The 27,079-nt window shown below is 43.3% G+C and overlaps 1 protein-coding gene across 7 annotated transcripts in view; it reads right to left on the reverse strand.

Moving 5' to 3' along the window:
- Nucleotides 1-7,344: 7,344 nt before the first annotated feature.
- The window catches only part of PAK5 (p21 (RAC1) activated kinase 5), a 101,537-nt gene continuing 81,802 nt past the window's right edge, over nt 7,345-27,079 (reverse strand). For 6 of the 7 annotated variants that reach the window (XM_033142849.1, XM_033142852.1, XM_033142848.1 and 3 more), the window contains 6 exons: nt 22,443-22,937; nt 20,681-20,814; nt 17,542-17,668; nt 12,360-12,485; nt 9,249-9,383; nt 7,354-7,631 (listed from right to left, as the gene is read on the reverse strand). In XM_033142849.1, coding sequence (XP_032998740.1) covers nt 7,476-7,631; nt 9,249-9,383; nt 12,360-12,485; nt 17,542-17,668; nt 20,681-20,814; nt 22,443-22,937 — 1,173 coding nt within the window. In that variant the 3' untranslated portion in view covers nt 7,354-7,475. Of the gene's footprint in view, nt 7,632-9,248; nt 9,384-12,359; nt 12,486-17,541; nt 17,669-20,680; nt 20,815-22,442; nt 22,938-27,079 lie in introns of all 7 variants that reach the window. The other variant, XM_033142854.1, reaches the window with a different exon arrangement.

Below are 27,079 nucleotides of genomic sequence, written 5' to 3' on the forward strand. Positions count from 1 at the left end.
GGGGGGCAGTGGGAGCAGCATTTTCTCAAAAGTCAGTACTTCAGAGCACAAGGCAACATTTTCTTCTTGGAAGGACCATTGGCATAATGAAGAAATTAGGATGGAGGTGTATGTTTTGCTCTGAGTACTGCTTGAGCTGCTGCTGCTGCTGCTGCTAGGATGGGTTGGATCCGATGATCTGGGAATGGAGATCCATAATTCTAATGGAAGGGGTGAGGGAAGATATATTTTCCCCTTTTATCCTACAGCCCTTTATTCTTCTTGAAAAAAATATGGATGGGAGGCTGAAGGAGAACAGACACTGCAGAAGATCATCTCCAATCCTTCCATGAATGAAAACCTCCTCTGGGCTACAGTCTTTTCCTTTGAACTGAAGCACTCTTTCCATCCATGGAAAGGCTGAAGGCAACTGAAGGACTTTTTCCATCCATGGAAAGGCTTCTTTGGATCCAACCTATCATCCTATATTCCCAAAGCTCCAATTTTTCCTATGGGAGCAAAGGGATGGTTAAGGAGCTGGGAATCTAGGATAGCATCCTATGGAGACATTCCCCAAGGAATGATGCCATTTTGAAAAAAGAAACAAAAATACCAGCCAAATCCTGCTCACCCGATGTTAAGCCGTCACAGCTTCACATCAAGTTCATCTCAACCAAGAATCTATTTCAATCAGGCAGGGTGGGTGGGGGAAGAGAAAAGAATCCATGATCTTAGCTTGAGGGAAATTTGTTTTTTTGCTTACTGGGAATGCTTTAGCACCAGAACAACTTTATAGTTGTTGCTGCTCAAAATATAAGAGCGCCATGCTATTGTAAGCCAAGTGAGAAATGCTTCTGGGCTGAGCACCTTGCATGTACTGTGATTGAAAAAAAAAATGCCTACCACTCCATGATGACTTCATTTAAGACAACAACCACAAAACGTTCATATGACTATGCAGATATCTTCAGGTGTTATAAATATATATGTGTAAATATATATATGGAAAAAACCCTCCCAATAAATCCTGAATTATGTTGATTAATGCAGAGTATTTTTGAAACGCAGGCAAATATATAAATATGTAAAATAATATTTTATTGGCATTCTTATTCATTCGGAAGTGACCTCTGCTTCTGTACAAATAATGAGATGCAAATAAAATGCCAGGTGGATTTGGTAAATGAGCACCTCGTATTTAAGTGCTTTCCTTACAAAGGCCTTCGGGAGGTGGAATAAGGGTGCTTCCTTGAGAGAAGCTGGTCCCATTCCAGGTCATCACACTTTGCAGGGGTGGCGAAATAATGCCAACGAAGGGGAAATTCCGTATCTTCTGCATAAGTCACTTCCATCAGGTTTAGGTGGCTCAGATGAGCACCACACACATTTGAAGATCTCCCTTGCTGGATCAGGCTTGTCTTGGGGCCAAATGACACATTAAGAGTGCATAAGTAGCATGCATAGGACTGGTCACATCTTATATATATATATATATATATAAATAAGACTGCCACAACTTCAGATGCTGTTCTGTGCAGACAGTCTAGGACAAAACCCCCCCAAAGGATTTTGACTGGTGGGTGAGACAACCTACCTATCAATCAATCATGTGATGTCATAATGATGTTATGTGGCTGGCAGGCAGCCCTGCCCACCGACCAAATTTGGCCCACAAGGAACAGGTCCTGTGAAACCCAAAAGGTTTCCCAACCCTGCTCTAGCATAATGCTCTGGCATATATACTGCTCTGGCATATATACTGTGAAAATGCTATGTGTGGTGTATTAATGTATTTACTCTCCCTAATCTCTCCTTTTGTTTGGAGCTTATGTGAGCGCACAAGCACATGCCTCCACTGTCTGGTGCTGTCGTTCCCTGTGCTGATTTCCCATTGAAAAGTGCTCCCAAAGCTGCTATTTTCAGCTGAAAAATTGTACTGCTGGCACTGCTAATGAGTGAGCCCCCATCTATGAGAAACTTTTTGCGAAATTTCTCCAACCGCTTGGAGGAGATGGTCTTCCCAATTTCTCTGCCCATATATACGGCGGCGAATTTCCAGAGGCATTTGTGCACAATTTTATTTCTCCTCTTTCCATTCCAACATCATGATGTGTTGTAGAGCACATTGGGACGGAATGGATGGACTAGAAGGTCCACCCATCCAAAGCGCTTCCATCTTACCTGGGTAAGTTTCATTTTGTTATCCCTTACTGTTCCACCATGAATCAGCTGAGGAGCTGCATTCAACTTTGTGCTGTTTTATGTGAAACCAAGATCATTTATATCTCTGGAATGGAATACACCACAAGTGGCTTCCTGGGTTTTCCCATGGTGCAAATGTGCCATTATTCAGAGGTACAACAGTGCTTGGAACAGACAATCTCGTGTCCTCCTTCCAACCCAGCGGCTTTCTGGCTTGGTGTAAGAAGATGGACCTCTGTCAGAAAGCAGCTCTCTGGAATGTGCTTGAAGTTTAATAACCACACACACACACACAGCTTCAGCCCAGTCAGAGAGGAAACGTCTCAGACCCTCCTTCCAAATTTCTGTCCCTATGACTAGTGAGTATCTGGTGGCTTTAAGGCACTTGAAACCCCTAACCAGGAAGGAGGTAGGGTACATGGAACTTACTGAGGATTTTGTCAAATGATCTCTGTGTGAGAGAGATTGTGTGAAGGTTGTGCTCTTGTCCGCACATTTCCTGATGGAATGATCCATCCTCAGCTGGGAGGGTGAACAACTCTGAGACTGCTCTGAATGGCCAATCAAAAACCTGCAAGAAGGTTGTGAAGCACAGGCAGAGATGGGTGTGGCTTGGGGACAGGGGTGTGGCTTGGAAGGGTGTATGGCTTGGGGATAGTCATAAGGACCAGACAGAGAGGGGTGGAGAGTCACATTCATCCCTCAGCTCTGAAATTCTTCACCACTGTCCTAAGCTTATATTTTCTCTCTCCTGATGTTGCCTCAGATCGGGCATTGGCTGTGCATGCAGAAGCCCCCAGTTTCAATCCCTGGCAGCACCAGACAGAGCTACAGAAGATCCCTCTCAAAGGGTCACTGCCAGTCAGTGTAGACAGTACTGAGCTCAATGGAGCAGTGATCTGACTTGGTATGGTAGCTTCCTAGACAGGCTCCAGAGCTCCAAGCATGGAGAGAAAACCCTTGACAGTGTGCCCTTAATATAATCAGACTTTTTATTTCTTAGAATTTCTTTTTTAGAATTTATCCTTTTTGGGGGGTTCTCTTTCATCTTCTAAGCAGACCTGGAACCCTATGTCTGTTCCCTGCAGAGGCAGGGGAAGATGGGCTCCACAGAGGAAGTGGAACGATGCCTCTAAGTCTAGTCCCTCAGAAAATTATTTCCTCATTTGAAGACTCCTTCATTTACCTAGTAGGGAGGAACAAAGCACCAAACATTTCTTATCCATCACAATTGTACAAGATGTTGGTTGTGACTAGCTTTTGCTGGCATGCTACCAGTAGTTGGCACTCGGTGAATATGGCCAGCTAAAAATATTTGCAGCAAAAGCGAAAACATCTGCTCAGTTATTTTGCATCCAATTTTTAAATAAAGGAAAGCTAATGGAGGAACCCAGTATACCCAAATGAGTCCTATGTTCAGCCATCCTTTAGTTCTATTTATAACCCATTTCAACAGGGATAGTGATTGATTGCACATTATCTCCAAAGTCCTGGGTGACCAGGTCACAATTTGTGGGTGAGTTTAGTCCACAATAATCAGAAAAGCACTATTTGTTTGTTAATTGTTATTCTAGTAACCAATTTATGCACCATGAAAGTGAAGCAGCAGCACTGGCTGTAGGGTAACATTGCCTCAGGTCCTGCCAAAGGGAATTATGGGGGAAAGCAATATGGATCCTCTTCCAACTGATGTCCCTTTCACACATTGCATCAAGTGGTGGAGAATGTCATGCCTGCTGGCCAAATTCTGCCCTCCTGGGCTCTTCTATCTGAGATCCTTTTCCTTAGGAACACCCTTCACTAGCTCTGCTTCAAACCCTCCTTAAGTGTTCTTGCCTGGCTGGAATGTGTCCTTCAACTCAGATAACACCTCATCATTACCTGGATGCAAGACAGAGTTGCAGAGTCACCTGGATGGCTACTATTGCAGAAAAAAAATGCTGGAATTGATAGATATTTGCAGTGGCGGCTGATGCCCCATGAGGTTGGCTGGGCAGAAGGCAGGAAGTCATTAGGAAGTCCCCTCCCCTTTTCTGGTGGGTGGCGTTGTGGCTGGGCAGCTGTGATCTGATAGTGATCTGGCACGGGGGTGGGGATTGATGCTCCTGGCTCGCGTCACCCTGTCTGTGTCATCAGAGCTGGGTGGGACCACCCCCAGCGCGGCCCCGCTGGCCAATCAGTGCTGGTTGTGGGTGTGGCCACAGAAGATTTAACCACAGTGAGGCCAGGCGCCTCCCTCTCCTGCAGTGCCGGATTTATGTATAGGCTAAGTAGGCTGAAGCCTAGGGCCTCTAAATCTAGGGGCCCTTGCCAGCCCTCCCGCTCCCCAGCGGGCAGTCTCCCCTCTCCCAAAATTGCAAACCCAAGACTTCATGCGAGGGCAAGGCCACTCAGGCCTCTAAATCTATGGGGCCTCACTAGCCTGCCCTTTTCCCAGTACTGCAGTCTCTCCTCTCCCAAACTTGCAAACCCAATACTTCATGGAAGGGCAAGGCAACTCAGGCGCAGCAACAATTAGACTCAGGGCTAGCCAGAGGGGCCCAGTTTGAAGCAGTGGGGTGCAACTCGAATTATTGTTATTATTTTGTAGGGCCCCAGTTCACAGCCAAAGTCTGGTCCATGGGGTCACGAAGAATCGGACACGACTGAACAACTGAACAACAACAACAACAACAACAACAACAACAACAACAACAACAACAAAGTACATGCATGGAATACCTTATGGATGATGCTCCATTAGGATTTCACCTGAAGCTGGATCATGAAGTTCAGGTCTAGTTTCAGTAGCTCATAAGATCAGGCCATTAGTTCCAAATAAAATTGTAAGAGTGAACACCAACATAGGCTTCACTGGCAAATTATTTTTGTAACCTCAAGTAAGTCTGAGGTTTATTTCTTTAGTTGTGACAATCACCTAAAGCACTAACAGCACAAGCCTAGGCATGCCTACATAGAAAGATGTCTCACTGAGTTCAATGGGACTTACTCCCAGGTAAGTATATATTGGATTGTAGCCTCAAGGTTTAATGCAAACTGAAAAGCATTACTTAGTGTGTTACTTTTTTGACTTGGTTTAAAAAACATACTGTATTTGTGATGGAATACAGGATCTTCATCATCATCATTGACAAATCTATCTGGAATCAGCAGCCTTCTAACTTCTTGTTTTGCTTCTCGTTTATTACAATGACCAACTTACTTGTGTTGAGGGGGGAGAAACACCCTTCATAATGCAAAACATTCTAACCAGATATGTTAGATTTTGGGTCAGATAATTTTTTTCAAGTGAAGTCAGTAATAACAAAAAAGTTGGAAAATACATGGCTTTCATATTGTGCATAATTTTTTTAAAAAAATCATTAATAAATAAACCCCCTCCATCATGGAAATGATTATGAAGCACTTATAAAGGCAACGCGCTATAGGGCTATGGTAAACATGCAAATATATTCAACAAGCAACACAAAATTGGTTGTAGTAGTCACTGCTGAATTCACATTCCAATAGGGTCTACACAGCATTTCCCCCTGAATGGTGAACATGTCGACTGGAATCTTACAAACACTTGGATTTCAACTTGGGAAATGCCCAGTCACTTGCTGGACATCTTGAGGTTGGTGTTTGACTCCCAAAGCGTGACTCTGAACAATGAATATGAATATTGTGACACTGGAGTCAATATGGACCAAAACAAAGAATCGCCCACATCACCAAGTCTTTCTTTCTTAGTGAGCCCAATCACGAAGTCTTTCTTCTCCAGATGACTTGGGCCCCCAGACACATCATATGTTGCCCTATAAAAGAAAATGAAGTTGTCCCATCCATGTGAGGTCTTCCTCTTCTGCAATAACACTTTCCTTCTTTCTGCTCTCCTGTGGATCCCCCCCAACATCTGGTTTGGTTTTCCCCCAACACTCTAGGGGAGATTTACTGGGGCGCAGTGGGGAGGTGGGAGAAGAGAAGAAGAAGGAGAGATCCGTTGCCCAAATGGGGAGTCCTTGCCTGAATGGGATGACTTCATTGGATACAACCCCAAGACTCCTGCTGCTACACTACAAGCTGCACACAACCAGGCCTGCACAACATCTGTGCAACTCACCAAAAGGGACACAGCTTGCTAGCTACTATGTGCATTGTGGCTTGTTAAGTGTGCCATAGCCTTCTGTTTCTGCAGGCCAAGAACAGTTAGCAAAAACAGGTAGTATGCTGAGCTGTTGGCAGGCCACAACAGGTGACTGCAGAGCTGTGTGTTTAGATTGGTGTTCACAAATTGCGCAGGCCTGTCTGAAACGAAGGCAATGGCAGGGCTGTGGGAGTTTGAGCATAAGCAAAATCAGCATCCAGCTTATAGGCATATGTCATAAGCGGCATGTGTCACTCAACTGCGGCCTTTGCAATTGCAATATTTTCACAATTGGAAAGCTTACCTCTTGGCAAGCAAATCTCTGTCTGGATACTTTCTGTGGCCACTGATGTTTTGATATACTGCCACAGAATAGCTGTCAGTTTGACATGATAAATATAAATATGGATCAGCCCTTGGCATAAGGTCCTGTGTATTTTGTAAGATACTCATTGCTTCTGGACAATACTGAAATCTTTACACATTATTTCCAAGGGGAGAAAAAGTATCTTGTATTGCTCAGCAAGTTGAATGTTTGCAAAATGAAGATGTACATTTGACTAACACAGATGAAAAGTTCTTGTCAACATTCTGAGCTGTTAAAGTGTGTGTGTGTGTGTGTGTGTGTGTGTTCCTTTCTCATCAAAAGAGATAGAAAAGTAGGAAAGATCTCGCTCAAATGCTTATTAACTTACACCTACCACCTCTACCAGCACGACCGCTATGACATCAAAGTACCGTAAATTATCAAAAGCAATGTACAGAAAATTACAAATTCATTTCAAAATACGTCACATTGCTACAACCGAGATAAAAAGTGCTTGTTCGTTTTTGTCAGGAAAAAAGTCCTTCTGAAGTAGAAGTGCCGCTTTGCTTCGGTTTGAAATAAAGTTTGGATGCTCCATCTGGGTTGTGCTACAAGTAAGGTCCTTCTGCTTCAGACTAACGACACCAATGGATTGCGAAAGGTGCATCCCACACAGGAGTATTAACTGTCAACATGCCTGGTTACCAAGCAAAGGGGGAAAAGTGTCTCCATAAACTCAGAGAAGTCTCCTTCATCATGTGCCAGCAGTGGTGGCCCAGCAGAGGTGCCTTCAGCTTACTTGCCAGCTTTCATCCAGCTCCTCCAGAAGAAACAAAAAGCGAGGGGGGAACCCTACTGGTTTTAGTGATGCCTGTATTGCCTCATGAGAGGCACTATGCAAGAAGGGGGCCCAGCCAGTTTCAGAAATGGGTGTCTCAACAGTTCCTGTGCTGTTCCTCTCTGGGAAGGCTCCCTCACCAACATCAAGTCTAAGAAGCCACGGAGTACCGAGGAAACCTGGAAAAGCAAAAACAACATTGTGAAGAAGGCAACGCCTAAATGATTGGTGCCGCAGCCTTCTGTCATTTAACAGCAGTGGGACTTTCATGGGTTCAGGAGTTCCATGAACATTATCCAAGGCCCGGTCTATGCATGCAGCAGAACGAAGGTGGGAATAAGGTGGTGAAATCCTAGATTGTGCCTCTTCAGGCTAGTAATCTTGCAAGAAGTTGAAACAAGTGACTTACAACAGGAGCCGACTTCATGAGCGGGTGTGTGCAAATCATTGAGCAGGTATGTGCCAAACAGCGCTCTGTTCATAGTAGCCCCAGCCACTTCCTCTTTTTCTGAACCCCAAAGGTACCAAGGGTGAACAAAAGGGGGAAGCTTTGGCTTTGGGGCAGAGGATTACATTCTGAGCAGAGGGCCCAGGAATGCCATCATCCAGCTAACTGTAAGAAGGGGCAGTTTGAGGACCTATTTGCTCAGGGATGTGCTTGAGGATTAATCCGGTTGCATCTGTATCTGGTTGGTCACTGTGAAAACAGGATGCTGGACTAGATGGGCCATTGACCTGATCCTGCAGGCCTCTTCTTTGTTTCTTATGAAGGTACCTGGTAATGAGCACAAGACTTCAGTCCATCAGTGCTTAAAGTGATGGTGAGAGATTGGGGGTGCACTAGCTCAGGGCTAGGGAACCTTTGGCCCTCCAGTTTTTGTTAGACTCTAACTCCCATCAGCCCCAGCCATTACAACCAATGGTCAGGGCTGGTGGGACTTACGTTTGTTTGTTTATACTTTTCAAATTTGTACATTTCACTAATTTTAAAATGACTTTGACATTTCAAAACTTCCTTCTCCCTCTTTCTGCAGTTCCTTAAATTTGTTTTTTAATATCTTCTGCATATCCAAATTAACTCAATTTGCTCATTTATTCACCTTCTTTAAATTTATACTCAACTGCAGGTTATTGCAATAATCCTGCCAATGTTTTTATCTGTTTGTAATTTATCCATACACCATTCTCATTGTTTAGTAAAAAAATTTGTTTCTAGATTTCTTATTCTTCTGGTAAGTTTCGCCATTTCTGCATATTCCATAAGTTTTTGTATCCATTCTTCTTTCACTGGGACTTCTGCTTCTTTCCATTTTGGGGCAAGTAACATTCTTGCTGCTGTATTAGCATACATGGATAAGTTTCTATACGGTTTAGGTAGTTCTGTGCCTATAATTCCCAAAAGAAAAAAAGAAAAGCTTCTGGGACTTCTGAACCAGCAACATTTGTAGGGCCAAAGGTTCCCCAGATGCCCACAACCCTTCAGTCATGTACTTGTCCATCACCTTCCACACACCAGAGGGCAAAGACCTGCAGTGGTGAGCTTTATCCACAGATGTTGGCTCCCTGTGCATAGTTTAGAGTCATGATCATGCAGGGAGACTTAGAGGCACAGAGTAGCTTCACCACTACAGACCTTCTCCTCCAATCATGTTTATGAGGGTGACACAGGGTGACAGAGATGTGAAGACGGGAGTAGGGCCATCAGGCATGTTCTTTGCTCTCTCCCTCATGCAATTCCATTTGCCTGAGGCTCAGAATGACTGACCAGGGCTTTCATGAAAGTGTGGACCTCTGACCTTATGTAGATCCTTCACCCTTGGTGGTAAATTGTCTCGGATCCTGCGCATTGCCTGGAGAGGTGGCTCATTGAAATAAGGCGGCTCTCCATCTATCATCTCTATGACCATGATGCCGAGGGACCAGATATCCACCTGCAATATACATCCATGTATTAAAGTCTGAAAGGTGCTGCACACAGGTGTCTAATCCCCATAGAGACATTGTCCTATCAACATTTTAAAAAGAATTAAGTCTGTTTGGTGAAAATCTCCTGAAGGGCTGATGACACAGGGTGGCTCTACACACAGGGGAAAAACCTGCTACGAATAAATCAGAAATTAAATCGTTATAACAAAAGAAAAAATGCTATGTAAAAATCACTAGGATTTTTTTTGCTTTCTGGCACCATCTGGCGTTGCATGTTTATAACGCAATTCAAAACATTTTTTTTAAATTTATTTTTTACTAATGTAGCTGAGTCCCAAGAGTGAGATTACACATTTGGTTCAGGGTGGCTCTGCAAAGATATCTAATCCCAACCCAGGCAGTGCTTTTTTAAAAATCTGGAATTTCTTCTCCTGCTGGAATAGACAGTGTTACCAGTTTCCATGCACTGTGTTTCACTGGGTATCCCTGCCTATGCTTAAATTTAGTAATGCCACTGAAACTAGAAATTAGTCAGTTAATTAAGTCAAAATCTAGTGTGATTTTATAATTCACGGCCTTTTGGTGAAGATCAAGTGCAGTACAGTTAATCCTTGATTGTATAATGAGCCCTGACTCTGGTTCAATGAACGTTAACATTTTTCTAATTCGAACTGAGATTGATTATGAGCTAATTTATATTTTCTGTGCTTGCACAGTCAGCATGTAGATTTTGTGGGGGGGGCGGGGTAGCTAAATTCAAAGATGCTGTGAATTGTTGTTACAACTTTTGATTGAATGTGTCATGCTGGATTCGGGATTCAGTGAGATAATAATAATAATAATAATAATAATAATAATAATAATAATAATAATAATTTAGTTATACCCTGCCCATCTGGCTGGGTTTCCCCAGCTACTCTGGGCAGCTCCCAAAAGAATATTAAAAACACGATAAAACATCAAATAAATAATAATGAGGTGTGCGTGCACACGGAAGCTTATACCCAGAACAAACTTAGTTGGTCTCTAAGGTGCTACTGGACAATTTTTTTATTATTATTTCAATAATATTTTTGACAGGGTGACTTTGCCCATCAACTACAGGCACCCTGGCCCAAGAAATCACCTGAGCAGAAATCCTGTATAGTGGGTAGGCTTATTTATTTATTTAATAAAATACTCAACATCAGAAAGCTAAAACACAGTATTAAATATTGAACCATGGTTTATTTTGCAACTTCAGTATGATAGGCCCTAAAATGTGATGTTCTTATCTTATGTGCAGCTGTAAGGCATGATGGATTTTCCACTTTGCACTGAGTAATATATCACATAATCAATGCATCCCAAATGGTCACTTACAGTTTCCCTTTCTAAAAATGCAGTATTACCAAGGATGACACTGGATGGAGACAAGTATCATGTGAACTGCTGGTACATGAGAATCCTTGCAGCAATTTCTGAGACTCTGATAGCTTCTGTGGGGCACCGGAATTGCTGCAAAGGCCTCTCCATTCCCATGAAGCTCCTCCCATGGGAAAAGCTTAAATGTCCAAGGGCATTTTGAAGCCAATGCTAGTTCTGCCCACTGAAATCAATGCACACAAATAACATAGGGACATTGATTTCAATGGGTCTACTCTTGAGTAGAACTTAGTTGGATGGAGCCCTCTGTTGGTATTCATTGGGGGGTTCCATAATGCACTCCAGTGCAGCAGAAATAGAGATGGGGCCACTTTACTGGACCTGCCGAAACACCTGCTCCACTGGGCTCTTCCATCGACTATTTATATACCGCCTTATACCCAGGGGTCTCAGGGCGGTTCACAGAGCAAAATCAACATATAAAACCACAAAATACATAATAAAATTAAAAACGACAACCCAATAACTCCCCCCCCAAAAAAAACCACCCCACATTTTAAAAGGGCATAGGACAGGGATCCCCAAACTAAGGCCTGGGGGCCGGATGCGGCCCAATCACCTTCTAAATGCGGCCCGCAGACGGTCCGGGAATCAGTGTGTTTTTACATGAGTAGAATCTCTGGGTTAATTGTGGGGCCTGCCTGGTGTTTTTACATGAGTAGAATGTGTGCTTTTATTTAAAATGCATCTTTGGGTTATTTGTGGGGCATAGGAATTCATACATACTTTTTTTCAAAATATAGTCCAGCCCCCCACAAGGTCTGAGGGACAGTGGACCGGCCCCCTGCTGAAAAAGTTTGCTGACGCCTGGTATAGGATGTCATTCAAATCAAGCAAAGGTATGGTTGAAAAGGAACATTTTTGCCTGGCTCCCAAAGATGTATAATGAAGGCGCCAGGCGAACTTCCCTGGGGAGAGCATTCCACAGACGGGGAGCCACTGCAGAGAAGGCCCGTTCTCGTGTTGCCACCCTCCAGACCTCTCGAGGAGAAGGCACACGAAGGAGGGCCTCAAAAGATGATCTCAGGGTCCAGGGAGGTTCATATGGAAAGAGGCGGTCCTTGAGGTATTGTGGTCCTGAGCCATTTAAGGCCTTATAGGTCAAAACCAGCACTTTGAATTGGCCCCAGAAACTAATTGGCAGCCAGCACAGTCAGACCAGGATCAGTGTAATATGCTCAAACCGTCTTGTTCCGGTGAGTAACCTGTCCGCCGAATTCTGCACTTCTCTGAGAAGCCAGGTCCATTTGGCTCTTCCTTTCAGTTTCAGCTTATCATTATAAGAACTGTTACGTAGCTTTTAAAAAATGGTGCCTGGATTTGTTTGCTCTCCTCTTCCCTCCTCCTCCCTTTCCCCACCTTTCCTTTTGTGCTGTTTCTTTTAGATTGTAAGCTTGTACGTAGGGATGATCTTTGTTTTGCTTCATCGCATGTAAGCTGGTCCAGAACTCTTTTTTGCTTTGACAGTAATGTGCTTCTGTTAATAAACGTTTGATGGAACGGTTGATAAAATGAATATATGTTGCTGTATGGAACAAAACACCAGTTGTACTTACCTCTGTTCCATAAGGCAATCTGGAGATCACTTCAGGTGCCATCCAGTAGGGGGTTCCAACAAGTGATTTCCGTTTCGGAACGTCTTTTGAAACCTGGGCACAGAATCCAAAATCCGACAATTTTATCTGAAATAAAAAAAACCCCGCAAATAAATAACACATCAGATAAATAATCCAGTGAGCAGTGTTGAGACATATTTAGCAGATGCCCATCATTTTAGCTGTACAGTATTGATAACATATTTCCCAAAGTGGCCAAGATAAAGCTTACTGGGATTGAAAAGGATGTTCAAAATAACCTTTGTATTAAAAAAATCCCAAAAGCTTTTCTTTTGGGAATTATAGGGCAGAACTACCTAAATTCTACAGAAATTTATTTATGTATAAATCTACAGCAGCAAGAATGCTACTCGCCCCAAAATGGAAAAAAAGCAGAAGTCCAAGCAAAGGAAGAATGGATACAAAAACTTGAGGAATATGCAGAAATGGCAAAACTTACTGGAAGAATAAGAAATCAAGATAGCAAACTTTTTTTATAAAAGGATGGAAATGGTTTATTGAATGTTTACAGATAAATTGCAAACCGATAAAAACATTGGCAGGATTATTGTAATAACCTGCAGTTTCATAAGAGTATACATTTAAAGTAGATCATCAAATGAGCAAATTAAATGAATCTGAATATGCAGAAGATACTTTTTAAAAAATAAATTCAAGGAACCGCAGAAATAGGGGGAAGGAAGTCAAGGTCTGAAATGTTAAAATGATTGTAAAATTAATGAAATGTATACAGCTGAAGAGTATAAATATATATTTTTTTAAACAAAGTAGCCAAGATAAGGGGAAATGAATAAGGTTCACCCAGTGATGTTCTGGAAAATAAAGACTGTTGGTTAGGTTGGGAGGGAAACTTGTCTGAAATCCTGGAGAGCAGTGTAGACAATGCTGTGATGGACGAATGGTAAAGGTAAAGGTAACGGGAACCCTGACCGTTAGGTCCAGTCGTGGATGACTCTGGGGTTGTGGCACTCATCTCGCTTTACTGGCCAAGGGAGCCAGCATACAGCTTCCGGTTCATGTGGCCAGCATGACTAAGCCGATTCTGGCCAACCAGAGCAGTGCACGGAAACGCCGTTTACCTTCCCGCCGGAGCGGTACCTGTTTATCTACTTGCACTTTGATTTGCTTTCAAACTGCTAGGTGGGCAGGAGCTGGGACCGAGCGATGGGAGCTCACCCCGTCGCGGGGATTCGAACCGCCGACCTTCCAATCGGAAAGCCCTAAGCTCAATGGTTTAGACCACAGCGCCACCCACATCCCTGGACCAATGGTAATACAGTCCAAAATTCATTTTGCAAGCACTTCCATCGTGTCTCGAGCCTTTTTTTCTGTTGGCTTTAATATACTCTAATTACAATAGACATTATGTAAGCGTGCACAGCAACTTGGCCATCTCTGCTAGCAAAACAACGATGTACTTAGAGCAAGACGAGGAAGTATTCTTTTTATGAATTCATAACAGAACCAGTTTTTTAGAATGTTATTGTCCATCCAGATATCACCTGTTGTGATGCCCTGGCAGAATACTCAAAAGGCTTGTGATCGAGCCCCGAGTCTTTGGGTTTGCATGTCAGAAACAGGAAAGGCAACACACCAGGTTTCCAGCTCATTTGTCATGTCGGGCTACAGTTTGGGATCCAGAACAGAAAGTTGAAGGAAGAGTTAATAAGGAAGATTCATAAATGGTTACAATCGCAGAGACCAGCGTTTTATTATAAGCATTGTCTGCCTGGTTTTTTTGGCATCGGTGTGTGCGTGCGTTACTTTTAATCTAGTTCTTTTTGCCCATTTCTCCTACCCCACGAGTCGACATCATTAAAAAAAGAAAAGTGAAAGAAAGAATGGTTCCTATTTGTAAAACAAAGGCACCCATAAGCACAAGCTTCTTTTTATACAATTACAGAATAGATGCAGCCAAGGCAAGTTTTGGGTGCCAGATCCATTTCTCCTGGTGTAGGAGCTCAAAAAGGTTTTTTTGAATGTCGATCGCTCCTCTGAATAGATAAAAGAGATGCTCCTTTTAAAAAAAGAAGAGGAGGAGAAGGAGGAGGAGGAAAAATAAAAGGATTATACAACCTCTCATGACAAAATGTGCATTGTAGAGAGTAATGGGCATAATGAGGCTTTGTATGCATATCTACAAAGCAGAGAGGAGATGGCTTTTCATCAGCACCTTTTAATTTTTTAAGAAAACAAAACTGAAGAACATCTATTCATGATGATGGAAATAATTTTCTTTCCTTTTTGATGTTGGTCTGTCGCTCTCCCTGAGAAACTCTGCAAGCGGTCAGCTCTATCGCAACTGTGCAGTGGGTTTGTAAGTGATCGAGGGTGTGCATGGTCAACTTAAAACCCTGTGAAGTCAGTAGGATTTTCGTGGGATGTAACATCACTGAAGCAGTCAAATACAACATTTCCTGTTTGCTCAGAGTGGACACACAGGGGAGTGTTGCTCCAGACAGGGAGAATTTCCTGTCACACCTGAACTGGAGCATCCTCCCCCCTGCTTGTGATCAGGTAGATGGACATGACCCTGGCAGACCCTATAAAGGGACTACTCATGCAGCCATCTTCCTCTTACTCTCTTGCTCCTGCTTTCTCTTACCCTTGATGACTTTTGCTGTCTGTTGGCTGTCAGCCAGCAGCACACGGGCTCATCCCCCACAGAGGATGAACCCACACTTTTCTCTGCAATGGTAACTGCAAGCTAAAGCCTGCCTTCAGGACCATACTGTGAACTGAATGTAAGTAAACCTCATCATGACTTTTAAAAGAAGACTGTAGTGTCATTGTTTTTAAGAGGGAACTAAAGCTGGACCATAAAGAAGGCTGATCGCCGAAGAATTGATGCTTTTGAATTATAGTGCTGGAGGAGACTCTTGAGAGTCCCATGGACTGCAAAAAGATCAAACCTATCCATTCTCAAGGAAATCAGCCCTGAGTGCTCGCTGGAAAGAACTGATTCTGAAGCTGAGGCTCCAATACTTTGACCACCTCATGAGAAGAGAAGACTCCCTGGAAATGACCCTGATGTTGGGAAAGATTGGGGGCACAAGGAGAAGGGGACGACTGAGGGCAAGATGGTTGGACAGTGTTCTCGAAGCTACTAACATGAGTTTGACCAAACTGCAGGAGGCAGTGGAAGACAAGAGTGCCTGGCGTCCTCTGGTCCATGGAGTCACAAAGAGCTGGACTTGACTAAATGACTAAACAACAACAACGGATTTAACAGGAACAATCCAATCTGGACAAGCCAGAGTGGATTGCTTAACTGAAATGATTCTCATGAATCCATCCACTAGCTTCCTGCAATGTACAAGGGAATGTGCTCTGCTACTAGCTCACTAGCATGAGTGAGGAAGGATAATATTTAATCAATATATCCTCTCCTACTATCCTCAACATTCCCACAATTTTGGTAAGCCTAAGTGTATGCAGCCTGAATCCAGAAGGAACATTGAAAGATAAAGCATTATTTGGCAGTGGCAGCCAGCTGCATCTGTACTTCTTGGGGAACGAATGCTCGGCACAACCTTCCTAGGCCATTTGATAACAGAAAGAGGTATACTTCAACCTTGAGTCCCTAGATGTTGTTGGATTACAACTCCCCCCATCCCCCAGCCAGCTTGGCCAGTGATCGGGGGATGGACATTGTTGCCCAACAACTTCTGAGGACACAAGGTTGAAGAATGTAATAATAATAATAATAATAATAATAATAATAATAATAATAATAATTTATTTATACCCTGTCCATCTGGCTGGGAAAGCTAAGGAATATTGGGAGAAGATCTACACAGAAATGAAAAAGATGCTAAGGTTCACACACACACACACACACACACACACACACACCCTGCCTGAAGATGTTCCTTTTGGGTATAATAGAGGGTGAGATACCTAAGAATGTATCAAATCTGTTTTTTTATGCAACTGCTGCGGCCAGAATAGCCTATGCACAAATGTGGAAGGACAAAAAACGGTCCAACGAAAGAGGATTGCTAGAATAAGTTAGTAGAATATCTGGAGTTAGTGATGCTGACTGCAAAGATAAGAAATCAAGATGAGCATACCATAGGAGAGGGGTGTGACAACTTTGCAGAATATTTAAGAATCACAACAGTTATATAAATCCCCAAGTAAGACGAGACATATGAGCAGCAGCTAAATTAACTAGAAGGAGTGGAAGGATATGTACAGTAGCACAACAAAGAGTCAAAAGGAACCCATGGAGGAAGGTGTGGGGAAGTCGAAGGATGATGAAGAATATTGTGGAAATGGATGCACCACAAATACTGTCACAAAAAGCTGCCATTAGACCTGCAGCTATACTTTTGCGAGCTTTCGTGGTAGCAGAAAGGGGACAGTCTTGAATTATTATTTTGTTGTTGTTATTCCAGCAGGTTCCATAAAGACAACAAAGAACGTGCCTGTTTAAGGGAAGGGAATCACAAATGGCAGAGGCCACAAAGTGAGACAATCTTTCAGGTGTTCTGATCCCAGGCTATACAGGGGGAAACATCAAAAATACATCAAAACCAACACTTTGAACAGGTAGCTAATTGGCAGCCAGCAGCTACACCTTTTCTCTGTAGCACTGGGAAGAAAAAGGTAAGGTGCAGTTGAAAAGGAAACAGAAACCAATTTTTATATGATCTGGCTGGGATCCAAAGCACTGCCGATGGCATTCCACTCGTGCACAGGGGGCTTTTCAGGCCCCTCCTTCCAGCAGCAGCCCCCCCCCTTCCCAAAGGACCATCCAAAGCAGCAGGCTACTAAGAGGGAGGGGTTGATACTGCAAAGAAATGTCATCTTTTCTGCATGTGCAGATGCCTTTTCCTTTTCACGTTTGGGGCATGTGTTGATTCCGGCCTCGGTTTCCTATAATTGATTTCTGCACAACACCCAGAGTTATGTTCCATGAGGCAATATCCATTTGAAAAAGAAGAAGAAGAAGGAGGAGGAGGAGGAGGAGGAGGAGGAGGAGGAGGAGGAGGAGGAGGAGAAGAAGAAATTGTACAACATAAAAACATGCTCATGTTGTGAACTGCACTGAGAACTGCGGATGAAGGGTGGTACACAAAATTAATTATAATAATAAATCAACTGCTGAGAAACTTACTCGCCCATCACTTGTGAGAAGTATAGAGTCGCTCTTTATATCCCGGTGAATGACTCCTTGATTGTGCAGATAGGACAGTGCTCTTAGTACAGACAGACAGACAGTAGCAATCTGTTCTTCGTTCATTCTGGAATTTTGAAAAGAAAGCAACACATGGAAACAAATCCTGCTGCAGTTTTTTCATCTACTTCAACTCCCATCATCCCTGACCACTGGCCATGCCGGCTAGGAATGATGGGAGTTGTAGTCCAACGACATCTGGGGACCCATGGTTGAGAAAGGCTGTTCTATTTGGTGGGAACAGGCAGGGTTTCAAGGGGCACTAGGGATTGGAAGCAAGTCTAGAGTAAGAGACTAGGGGTGATGTCTGCTGCTTCCAATAACTCTTCTTGTTATGAGACTTTCGTGGGCGAGCAGAGAGTTTGTTTGGATCCTGGGTGAGAACTCGGAGACTGAGAGGGAGTGTGTGTCAGAAGGAAAATTGAGTTGATATTGTTTTATATGTATTAGTCACTTTGCATTAATGGAACACTTTAATATGTAACTGTGCAATTTTGTAATATTTAAATTGTCTGTTGTTTTTTTAAGCTCTTTGTACACCGGCTAGAAATGTTTTAAACATACTAAGCGGTATAGAAATTAAATAATAATCAATCAATCTATTTTTTTTATTTTTATTAAATTATTTTGACACAACATCAATGGGCAGTAGCTCAGCTGGTAGACGCTTAATCTCAGAGTTGTGGGTTCGAGTCCCACATTGCGTAAAAGAGTCTTGCACTGTAGGGAGTTGCACTAGACCTCATGGTCCCAACTTTATAATTCCATGATTTTATGAACAACATCATTATACAGATAAGTTTGAGTTCATATATATATATATATATATATATATATATATATATATATATATAATTGTTCATAAGGTTCACTCCCCACCCCTTTTCCTCACAGCAACCCTGTGGTGTAGGTCAGGCTGAGAGGAAGTGACTACTGGTCAAAGGTCCCCCAGTGAGATTCATTGCTGGAAGGGGGATCTGAACCCTGGTCTCCCAGGTCCTGGTCTTAAACTCTTACTGTCCCACTGGCAAACACTTGTGAGCACCCAAGAAAAGGATGGAACCGACATTGCATGTTCAGATTGCCATAGTGAAGACAGGGAGTGCGGGCAGATGAGGAATCCCGACATCTCTTGCCTAATGAATGGTCAGCAGCTAATCGCAACCCTGGCTGTGGTCAGGTGAACATTTGGTCCACTGTGGCCTCGTGTTATTTATCTAAATATTGCAAAGCCTTCAACGAAACCTTAGAGAGAGACGGCCATAAAATGTTCAAATGACAAGAAAGGAGTGCTTCTAATGAATCCCGGCCCTAATGACAGCACTTAAGAGTTTTCTGGAAGCATCTGTTTGCAATTAAATGCCTGTCAAAATATTTGGCACGGTGACTAACAGTTCAGAAAATAGCTCCTAATGAAAACTACGAGGTTTTTTGTTTTGTTTTTGTTTTAGTATGTGGGCTGAAGCGGGTCTTTAAAATAGCCACAGCAGAAAAGTTACAGAGCAAATGAGATGGTGCCCTATTTATTTGAGAATCAGCTAGTGTACAGAATTAAGCACACAGACTTCCAAGTTGCTCAGGCACCAGCACATCCATGTTGGAAATCAAACCCGGCAGACTCCCACACTTCCCTTGTTCAGCACCTTACTGATACATCTGACGGTACAACCAAACTATGTTTAGCAAATTCACAGGTTGCCATGGAAACGACAAGGCAATGAATAGGAATTAGCAGGATAGGATGTACCCAATGTCTATGGCTCCCTCCAACTATTCTTCCTCTGCTGCTGCTGCTGCTGCTGCTGCTGCTGCTGCTAATGATAGAATATAATGAATCCAAATAAGAACTCTGGCCTAAAGTTTTAACCAAAAAGCATACATTTACTCGTAAGTAATTCCAATTGTAATATCAATTCTGCAAAGAATTACAGTCTTAAACATAAAATAGTTTCATATAGAAAAGTCTTCTAGAGATAGATGTCAAGGCTTCTCAAATACGTGTCAAATGTAGACCAGGGAGACCAGGACAGGGCCCCGTTTCGGCATGGATGCCTTCTTCAGCTTGTTTTTTATGATAGAAGTATATAAAAAAAATATATGATGTCTGTTTCTTTGGTTCCTAAAAGGATATAGTGTCTTAGAAAAAGTTTTGCTGTGTTTTTCTGGCGTTTCCTATATTTTTTTTATATACTTCTATCATAAAAAACAAGCTGAAGAAGGCATCCATGCCGAAACGGGGCCCTGTCCTGGTCTCCCTGGTCTACATTTGACACGTATTTGAGAAGCCTTGACATCTATCTCTAGAAGACTTTTCTATATGAAACTATTTTATGTTTAAGACTGTAATTCTTTGCAGAATTGATATTACAATTGGAATTACTTACGAGTAAATGTATGCTTTTTGGTTAAAACTTTAGGCCAGAGTTCTTATTTGGATTGCTAATGATAGAATGGCACAATGGGTTGAATAAATGCTAATGCCAAATCCTTTCCTTCCTTTCCACCATTTTACAAACTTTATCTTCCTCTGTATGCATGCTGATGCTCCACGTACAACAGTTCAATTCATTGATGTAATGGTAAAGGACCCCTGAATGGTTAAGTTCAGTCAAAGGTGACTATGGGGTGCGGCGCTCATTTCGCTTTACAGGCCAAGGGAGCCGGCGTTTGTCAACAGACAGCTTACCAGGTCATGTGGCCAGCAGGATTAAACTGGTGCAAGGGGACACCGTGACGGAAGCCAGAGAGCATGGAAATGCCGTTTACCTTCCTGCCACAGTGGTACCCATTTATCTACTTGCACTGGCATGCTTTCGAACAGCTAGGTCGGCAGGGCTGGGACAGAGCAACGGGAGCTCACCACCATCGCAGGGATTTGAAACGCCAGCCTTCCGATCGTCAAGCCCAAAAGGCTCAGTGGATTAGACCACAGCACCACCCATGCCACCCTGATGTAGTGAGATCAAACCATTTTCAGCAAATGGGGAAAGCCCTTGCAGGCAGCCAAACCATGGTGCAAACTATCAGATTCCTGGAAGGGTTGTCTTGTCTTAAAACGTACCCATTTCATGCAACTTACCTGGTGTGAGTCACTATGTCGGTCAAAGCACCGCCTTCCAAAAACTCCATAACAACCCACAGCTCATCTCCCACAAGGTAGCTGTTGTACATGTCAACCACATTCTCATGATGATAGTCTCTCATTATTACAACCTTAAAGAACAGAAGAGGAGAACCTCTGAATAGTGCGCTAATGGGTTTTTGTGCACCTGCTGTTTTTTTAATTCTCATAGGCCAATTTGTAAATACATTTTTTATAAAACAGCAGCAGCAACACATACACACACACATCTTTTAAAAAGAGAGTTTTAATGTGAATTATCTGCAAAATAACATTGAACTAAAACATATTGACCTTGAACCAAAACATAATCCTTATGTGGAACTGGGCTTTAAGTTTATGTTTGGTCGAAGCACACATAACCTGCCCGGAAACTCTGGACCGCCTTCCCCCAGTGAATTAAAAAAGTGACTTGCAATGTGAAACGATGGGTTTATGATTGTGTAAATGGTTCCTGTGCCCACAGCAAGTGTGTTGAAGTAGAATTCGAGGCGGGTGGAAGTTGGAGTGAATCAAGCTGCTGAAATGCCTCTTCCCTAAACTCGAAGAAAAAAAATTCCTTCCATTAGCACCTTAGAGACCAACTAAGTTTGTTATTGGTATGAGCTTTCGTGTGCATGCACACTTCTTCAGATACTCTAAACTATTGAAGATGTAACACAAGAGTGCTGTTCTCCTTTGCATCTTGCTGGCAAATGGAGAGAGGGAAAGCTTCCCCTGCATATGCACAACTTGGCTCTCTGAATCATGAATTGTCTTTCTATAAAGAGCCTTGGGAAGACAGGGAATGGGAACGGGCTGGTCCCATCTGAGTGGCACTTTATGGCCCCTGCCAGCACTGCAGCAGATGGTCTGGTGCCAGCATCTACCCTCAGAGAAGTGTGGTAGCATGGGGGCAGAACATGTACTTTGCATGCAAAACGTCCCAGGTTGCATTCCTGGCATCTACTGTAAGGGCAGGGACAGACTGCGAGAAGTGAGGTTACACGGTTACTCCATTTCTGAAAACCTCAGAGATCCACTCCAGTTAGCGTGGACAATATTGAGATAAATAGAGGAGCTGTTGGTTGTGTAAGCCGGTGTCCTCAGGACTCTGCAGGGCATCTGGATCTTTTTGGACCTCCTTGCTTTAGCTTCCTGAACTCAACTTTTCCTTCATCACCTTTGGCAACTTAGAATGAGATTAGCAACTTCTGGGGCAGTTGCCAAAAGGGGCTGTTGAAGGCTCTGTTTTGTTTGGAACTAAGGAGATAGTGGGGGGGGGGGGGTGGAGAGTAAATGTTTTTGTTACATAATGATGGGAGAAGGGTGACTAAATCAAAGCAATGGCTTCTGTGTATGAGAGAGAAGTCCTGGTTTCTAGCTAAGCCCTCTCTAAACTTTAGAGCACACAGACATCCAACAGCTCACAGAGCTGTCTTTCAAGACATGTGGATACAGAATATGCATCTTAATGATACTTTGTCCAATCCTTAAGTCCAATTAGAATTGATGGGCACAATCCAGAGGCATGCTTACCTCTAATTTTATTTTATTTTTATTATGTTTCTAGCCCACCTTTCTTCCAAGGAGCTCAAGGTGCCATGTTGTCCAGATCTCCCCGTTCCCCATGGCTTCCTTACCTCTACTTAAAACCAATGGGCACAATCTAACAGTGTGCTCAAGCCCAGTTGAAATCGGTAGGGTGGAAGCACCTTCCCACACTCCCAAAATGGCGTACCTCGTTGAAGAGCAGTTCCCTCCTTTGCTGCTTCCTGAGATCCATCTTCTTCACTGCAACTTGCTTCCCTGTGTGCTTCTCTGTGGCAATGCAAACGATACCAGTGGAGCCTTCCCCAATTTTGATGAAGTTGTCCAAGTACTCCCGAGGGTCACCAGGGCTCACCACCAGCTGCAAGGCCGCTCGGAACTGCTCGTGAGAGACCCGGGAGGGCTGTTGGTCTGAGGAAGAGCCCCAGCTTGGTGGAGGATAAGCACTTGAAGTGATGCTCGGGGAACTTGGGTAAGAAGCTGTGGAAATGTAATGTGAGCTTGGCTGGAGAGAAGGCTGGTGGTGATAGTGGGAGAATTTGTGATAGACTGCTGGGTACTGGTAGCCACTGCCTGAATATGTGACTTTGCTTTGACTTTGAGGTAGCTTGGTTGGGCCTCGAGGGTAAGTGTCTGACCCAGACAGCGGTGGGCTTACAACCATCTGTGCTCGATCATAATCCAGCTGTGAAAAGAAGTAAGTCAACAGGTAAGCGTGGTTTCACGTACATTGAAAGACCTACGTTGGCTCCCGGTACGTTTCTGAGCACAATTCAAAGTGTTGCTGCTGACCTTGAAAGCCCTAAATGGCCTCGGCTCAGTATACCTGAAGGAGCGTTTCCACCCCCATCATCCAGCCCAGAACAATGAGGTCCAACTCCAAGGGCCTTCTGTTTGTTCTCTAACTGTGAGAAGTGAGGTTGCAGGGAACCAGGCAGGGAACCAGGAATTCCCATCAGCCTAAGCAAGCATGGCCAATGGTCAGGGATGATGTGAGCTGTAGTCGAAGAGGGCTGCAGGTTCCCCACTCCTGCATTAAGCTCAAAAAGAATGAATTTGCAATGAGTTGCTTTAGCAGGCTCCTGAAAATGAATGGTGATTTCCATTCTACCAGATACAGTTGTACCTCGTGTAGCCTTCGCTGCGGGTTGCAAACGGCGCAGGTTATGAACTCGGCAAACCCGGAAGTGTTTACTTCTGGGTTTTGCCATGCGCACATGCGCAGAAGCATTCTGCACAGGTCACGCATGCGCAGAAGCGCGATATCACCGCTCTGGTTGCGTACTTTTCGGGTTGCAGACAGCACCCCGGAATGGATCAGGAATGTAACCAGAGGTACCACTGTACTAGATTATCAACTAAAGGTTTAATTGTAGATGAAAAATAATTTGTGATCTGATTAACCCTTGGGACTGAAAAGATCCCGACAAAAGCTAGCTGCTGGGTAGCTCAGCCAGTAGAGCATGAAACTCTTAATCTCAGGGTTGTGAGTTCAAGCCCCATCTTGGGCAGAAGACTCCTGCATTGCATCTATGATTCTATAATCCAAAGCACTAGGCTACCGAAGAGGCCAAATGCTGAGTACAGGCCATTTGATGAGAATCAGGCTTAAGATAGCCTTTTAAGATGGCAGATATCCTGAATTTTCAGCAGGTATGAGAAAGCTGTGTTCATCCAGATATTGTTGGACTCCAATGCCCATCAGCTTGAGCTACCATGGTCAATGCTCAGAGATGATGGGAGTGGAGTCAAGCAACACATAGAGAGCCCTGGGATAGCCACCCCTGCCTTATGGGTAAACTGATGTGATGCCAGTGGTTCTGTTTGGAGCATAAACATCCTTGGTTCAAGACATCCTTTGACATGTGTGGGTGGTCCTAGCACCTCTGAACATTTTAGTTTCTTACTCCACAAAAGGATGTTGTACAGTGGAGGGAAATACGGACAACAGCAGGTGATATGATCAGGAGGCTGGAACATCTTTCCTACAAGGGAAGGTGGAAGTTTTCAAGGAAAAGGTTGTGTGTGTGTGTGTGTGTGTGTGTGAAGAACGGTGTTCACAAATAAAACTGAATGGCAGTAGATTCCATTTTGATGAGAGCAAGGAAATATTCACCAAGCACATAATTCAATTATGGCTGTCATGTCGTGATGACTACTGTTTTAGATGGCTTTAGGTGGGGTGTTGAACAAATAAACAGAAGACAGACCCATCAATGGGGCTTTATGAGGTAATCTGTGCTGGATACCAGTTTCTGTTGAGAGGGGAACAGCTGGAGAGAGGTCTATTGACTTCATCTTCTTCTTGTGGGCTTTCTGGACAATTTAAGAAACAGGATGCTTGGCTACATGGACCTTCAGTCTGATCCAACATGGCTGTTCTTATGTTCTTCACAGTATGAGCTATAGGTGACTGTAGCTACCAATGGTCTACTGAAATCAGTGCCAATATTTCAATATGTCCTTTCTAAACCTGTATCTATCACAATAGCACAATGAAGAAAGGCCACAGCTCAGTGGTAGAACATCTGCTTTGCATGCAGAAGGTCCTAATGTCAGTCCCTGGCATCTCTAGGAAGGGCTGCTGTCGGTCAACATAGACATTATTGAGCTAGATAGACCATTGGCCTGATCATATGGCCATTGGTCTGACCATATGGACCATACGGCAGCTTTGTATGTTCTTAATATGATGGGCCTAGAACTTCCTTGTTCTCAGAAGGCCTTTTAACTCAAGTATTTTATTTATGCTTGATTTCAAAGCTGATTATCTTAATGCTTTTCTCTAGGCATATGAAGCTGCCTCCCAGTGGGTGAAATTTGAATCTGTCTTGCTTGGTAGTGCCCAACTGGCATTGGTTCTCCAAGGTCTAAGGCTTTGATAGTACCTGCTACCATAAGCCCTTGAACTGGCGGTGTCAAGGGATGAACTAATGTGGGCTTGAACAAAGGATCCTCCTTTCAGCATTTTTTTAAAAAGCCACTTTGCACGTGGGTTTACAATGTTTAACTTTCTTTTCAATATTATTCTAATTAATGGACGGATGGATCAATTAGGTGAAAGCCAAAGAGCTGAACTTATTAACAATCTTTAACTGGCAGAGAGGACCACTAGTGAAGACTCAAAACCAAAAGATGTAGCATCTCCACATAACCTGTAAAGGTAAAGGGACCCCTGACAATTAGGTCCAGTCGTGTCAGACTCTGGAGTTGTGGCACTCATCTCACGTTACTGGCCGAGGGAGCTGGCGTACAGCTTCCAGGTCATATGGCCAGCATGACAAAGGTGCTTCTGGTGAACCAGAACAGTGCACGGAAACGCCGTTTACCTTCTCGCTAGAGCAATACCTATTTATCTACTTGCACTTTGACGTGCTTTCGAACTGCTAGGTGGGCAAGCCCTAGGCTCTGTGGTTTAACCCACAGCACCACCTGCGTCCCACATAACCTGTAGGAGCAGATAATTCACAGGATTAATGGTACAGGCATTTCACGTGTTTGGATGAAGAGATATTGAAAAAATAGTTCCCCAGCTCCCTTTATAATGTTACAAAGCTGTGTATCTGGCAAAATGAAAAACTAGTCCATGTTTGCTAGGGGTTAGGCCAGCATGCCCAATGGCAAGGGATTATGGGGGTTGTAGTACACAATATCTGGAGAGCAAACTTGGGTCTCCAGCTGTTTTTGGACTACAATTCCCATCATCCATGACCACTGGTCCTGCTAGCTATGGATGATAGGAGCTGTAGTCCAAAAACAGCTGGGGACCCAAGTTTGAGAAGCACTGTGCTAACCCCTGGGGTGCAGTTGTGTATTTATGTGTGTAATCTCCAATCAGTAGCATACATGCAACTTGAGTGAACTATGTGTATATAGCACAGAATATCACACGATAAGATTTCATCCCGGGGGAATTTATAAGATGGGCACATCAAATAGGATCTCAGCCTCTTTTTAAAAGGAGCCTTCTCAAAGAAAAATACAGGAGTTAGCCATTTCCTGAATTATTTCCCAAAATGACCAACTCTTTAAAAAAAATCCTATTGTTTAAATCAAAAAGCCAAAAAGAAATTAATTCAGTGGCAGCCTTTACAAGATGACAATGATGTTTTACATTTACGCTTAATCAGATTTGCTCGCGAGAGTTTAGAATTCAGACTACTGCATTGTATGCTTTAAAAAAAAAATGTCCCACCTAGCTTTTTATCAATTTATTCTTGACATTCTCAAATATTCTTCTGAGCCAGTCTGAGCAAATTGTATCTATGAGGGTGCAAGATTAACAGGAACAACAACAAAAATGTAAACCATTTCTGAAAAGGAATAATTTTCAGCTTTGTTCAAAGCAAAAGAGCTTGGGATATAATGTGTGTAACACCTCCGACGTGGGTGGGGGTTTCGACACAGACTCACGATGTAGCACAATTACAAATAATTATAGCTGTGAATTTATTTAATCAATCAATTTCAGTGGTGGCGCACAGGGAGGACAAAGCATAGAGCTCTTAAACAGCTCTCCGTTGCTAGTTTTACTGCTGGCTGGCAGCCAGGAGTTCCCTGATCCATGTTAGTTAAATGCACATTAATCTGAATTTGGCAGTGTAATCAAGGATCCAACTGAACTGTGAAATTGAATTCTGCAGTGGAACATCATTTGACCATTTTATGCTAAGACTGCAGGGTGGGGTGGAGGAGAGAAAGGGAGTTTGCTGCAGCATCAATTTGTCACTGTAGGCTGCTGCATGGCGTGGGAGTGTTTTTTGAGTAGGGTGTACTCAATGGAGGAAGATAGATTTAATGCAGAGATTAGTGCCTGGCAAACTCTCG

This window comes from Lacerta agilis, chromosome 3 (genome assembly GCF_009819535.1).
Source record: "Lacerta agilis isolate rLacAgi1 chromosome 3, rLacAgi1.pri, whole genome shotgun sequence".
In the NCBI taxonomy this organism is placed as follows: Eukaryota; Metazoa; Chordata; class Lepidosauria; order Squamata; family Lacertidae; genus Lacerta; species Lacerta agilis.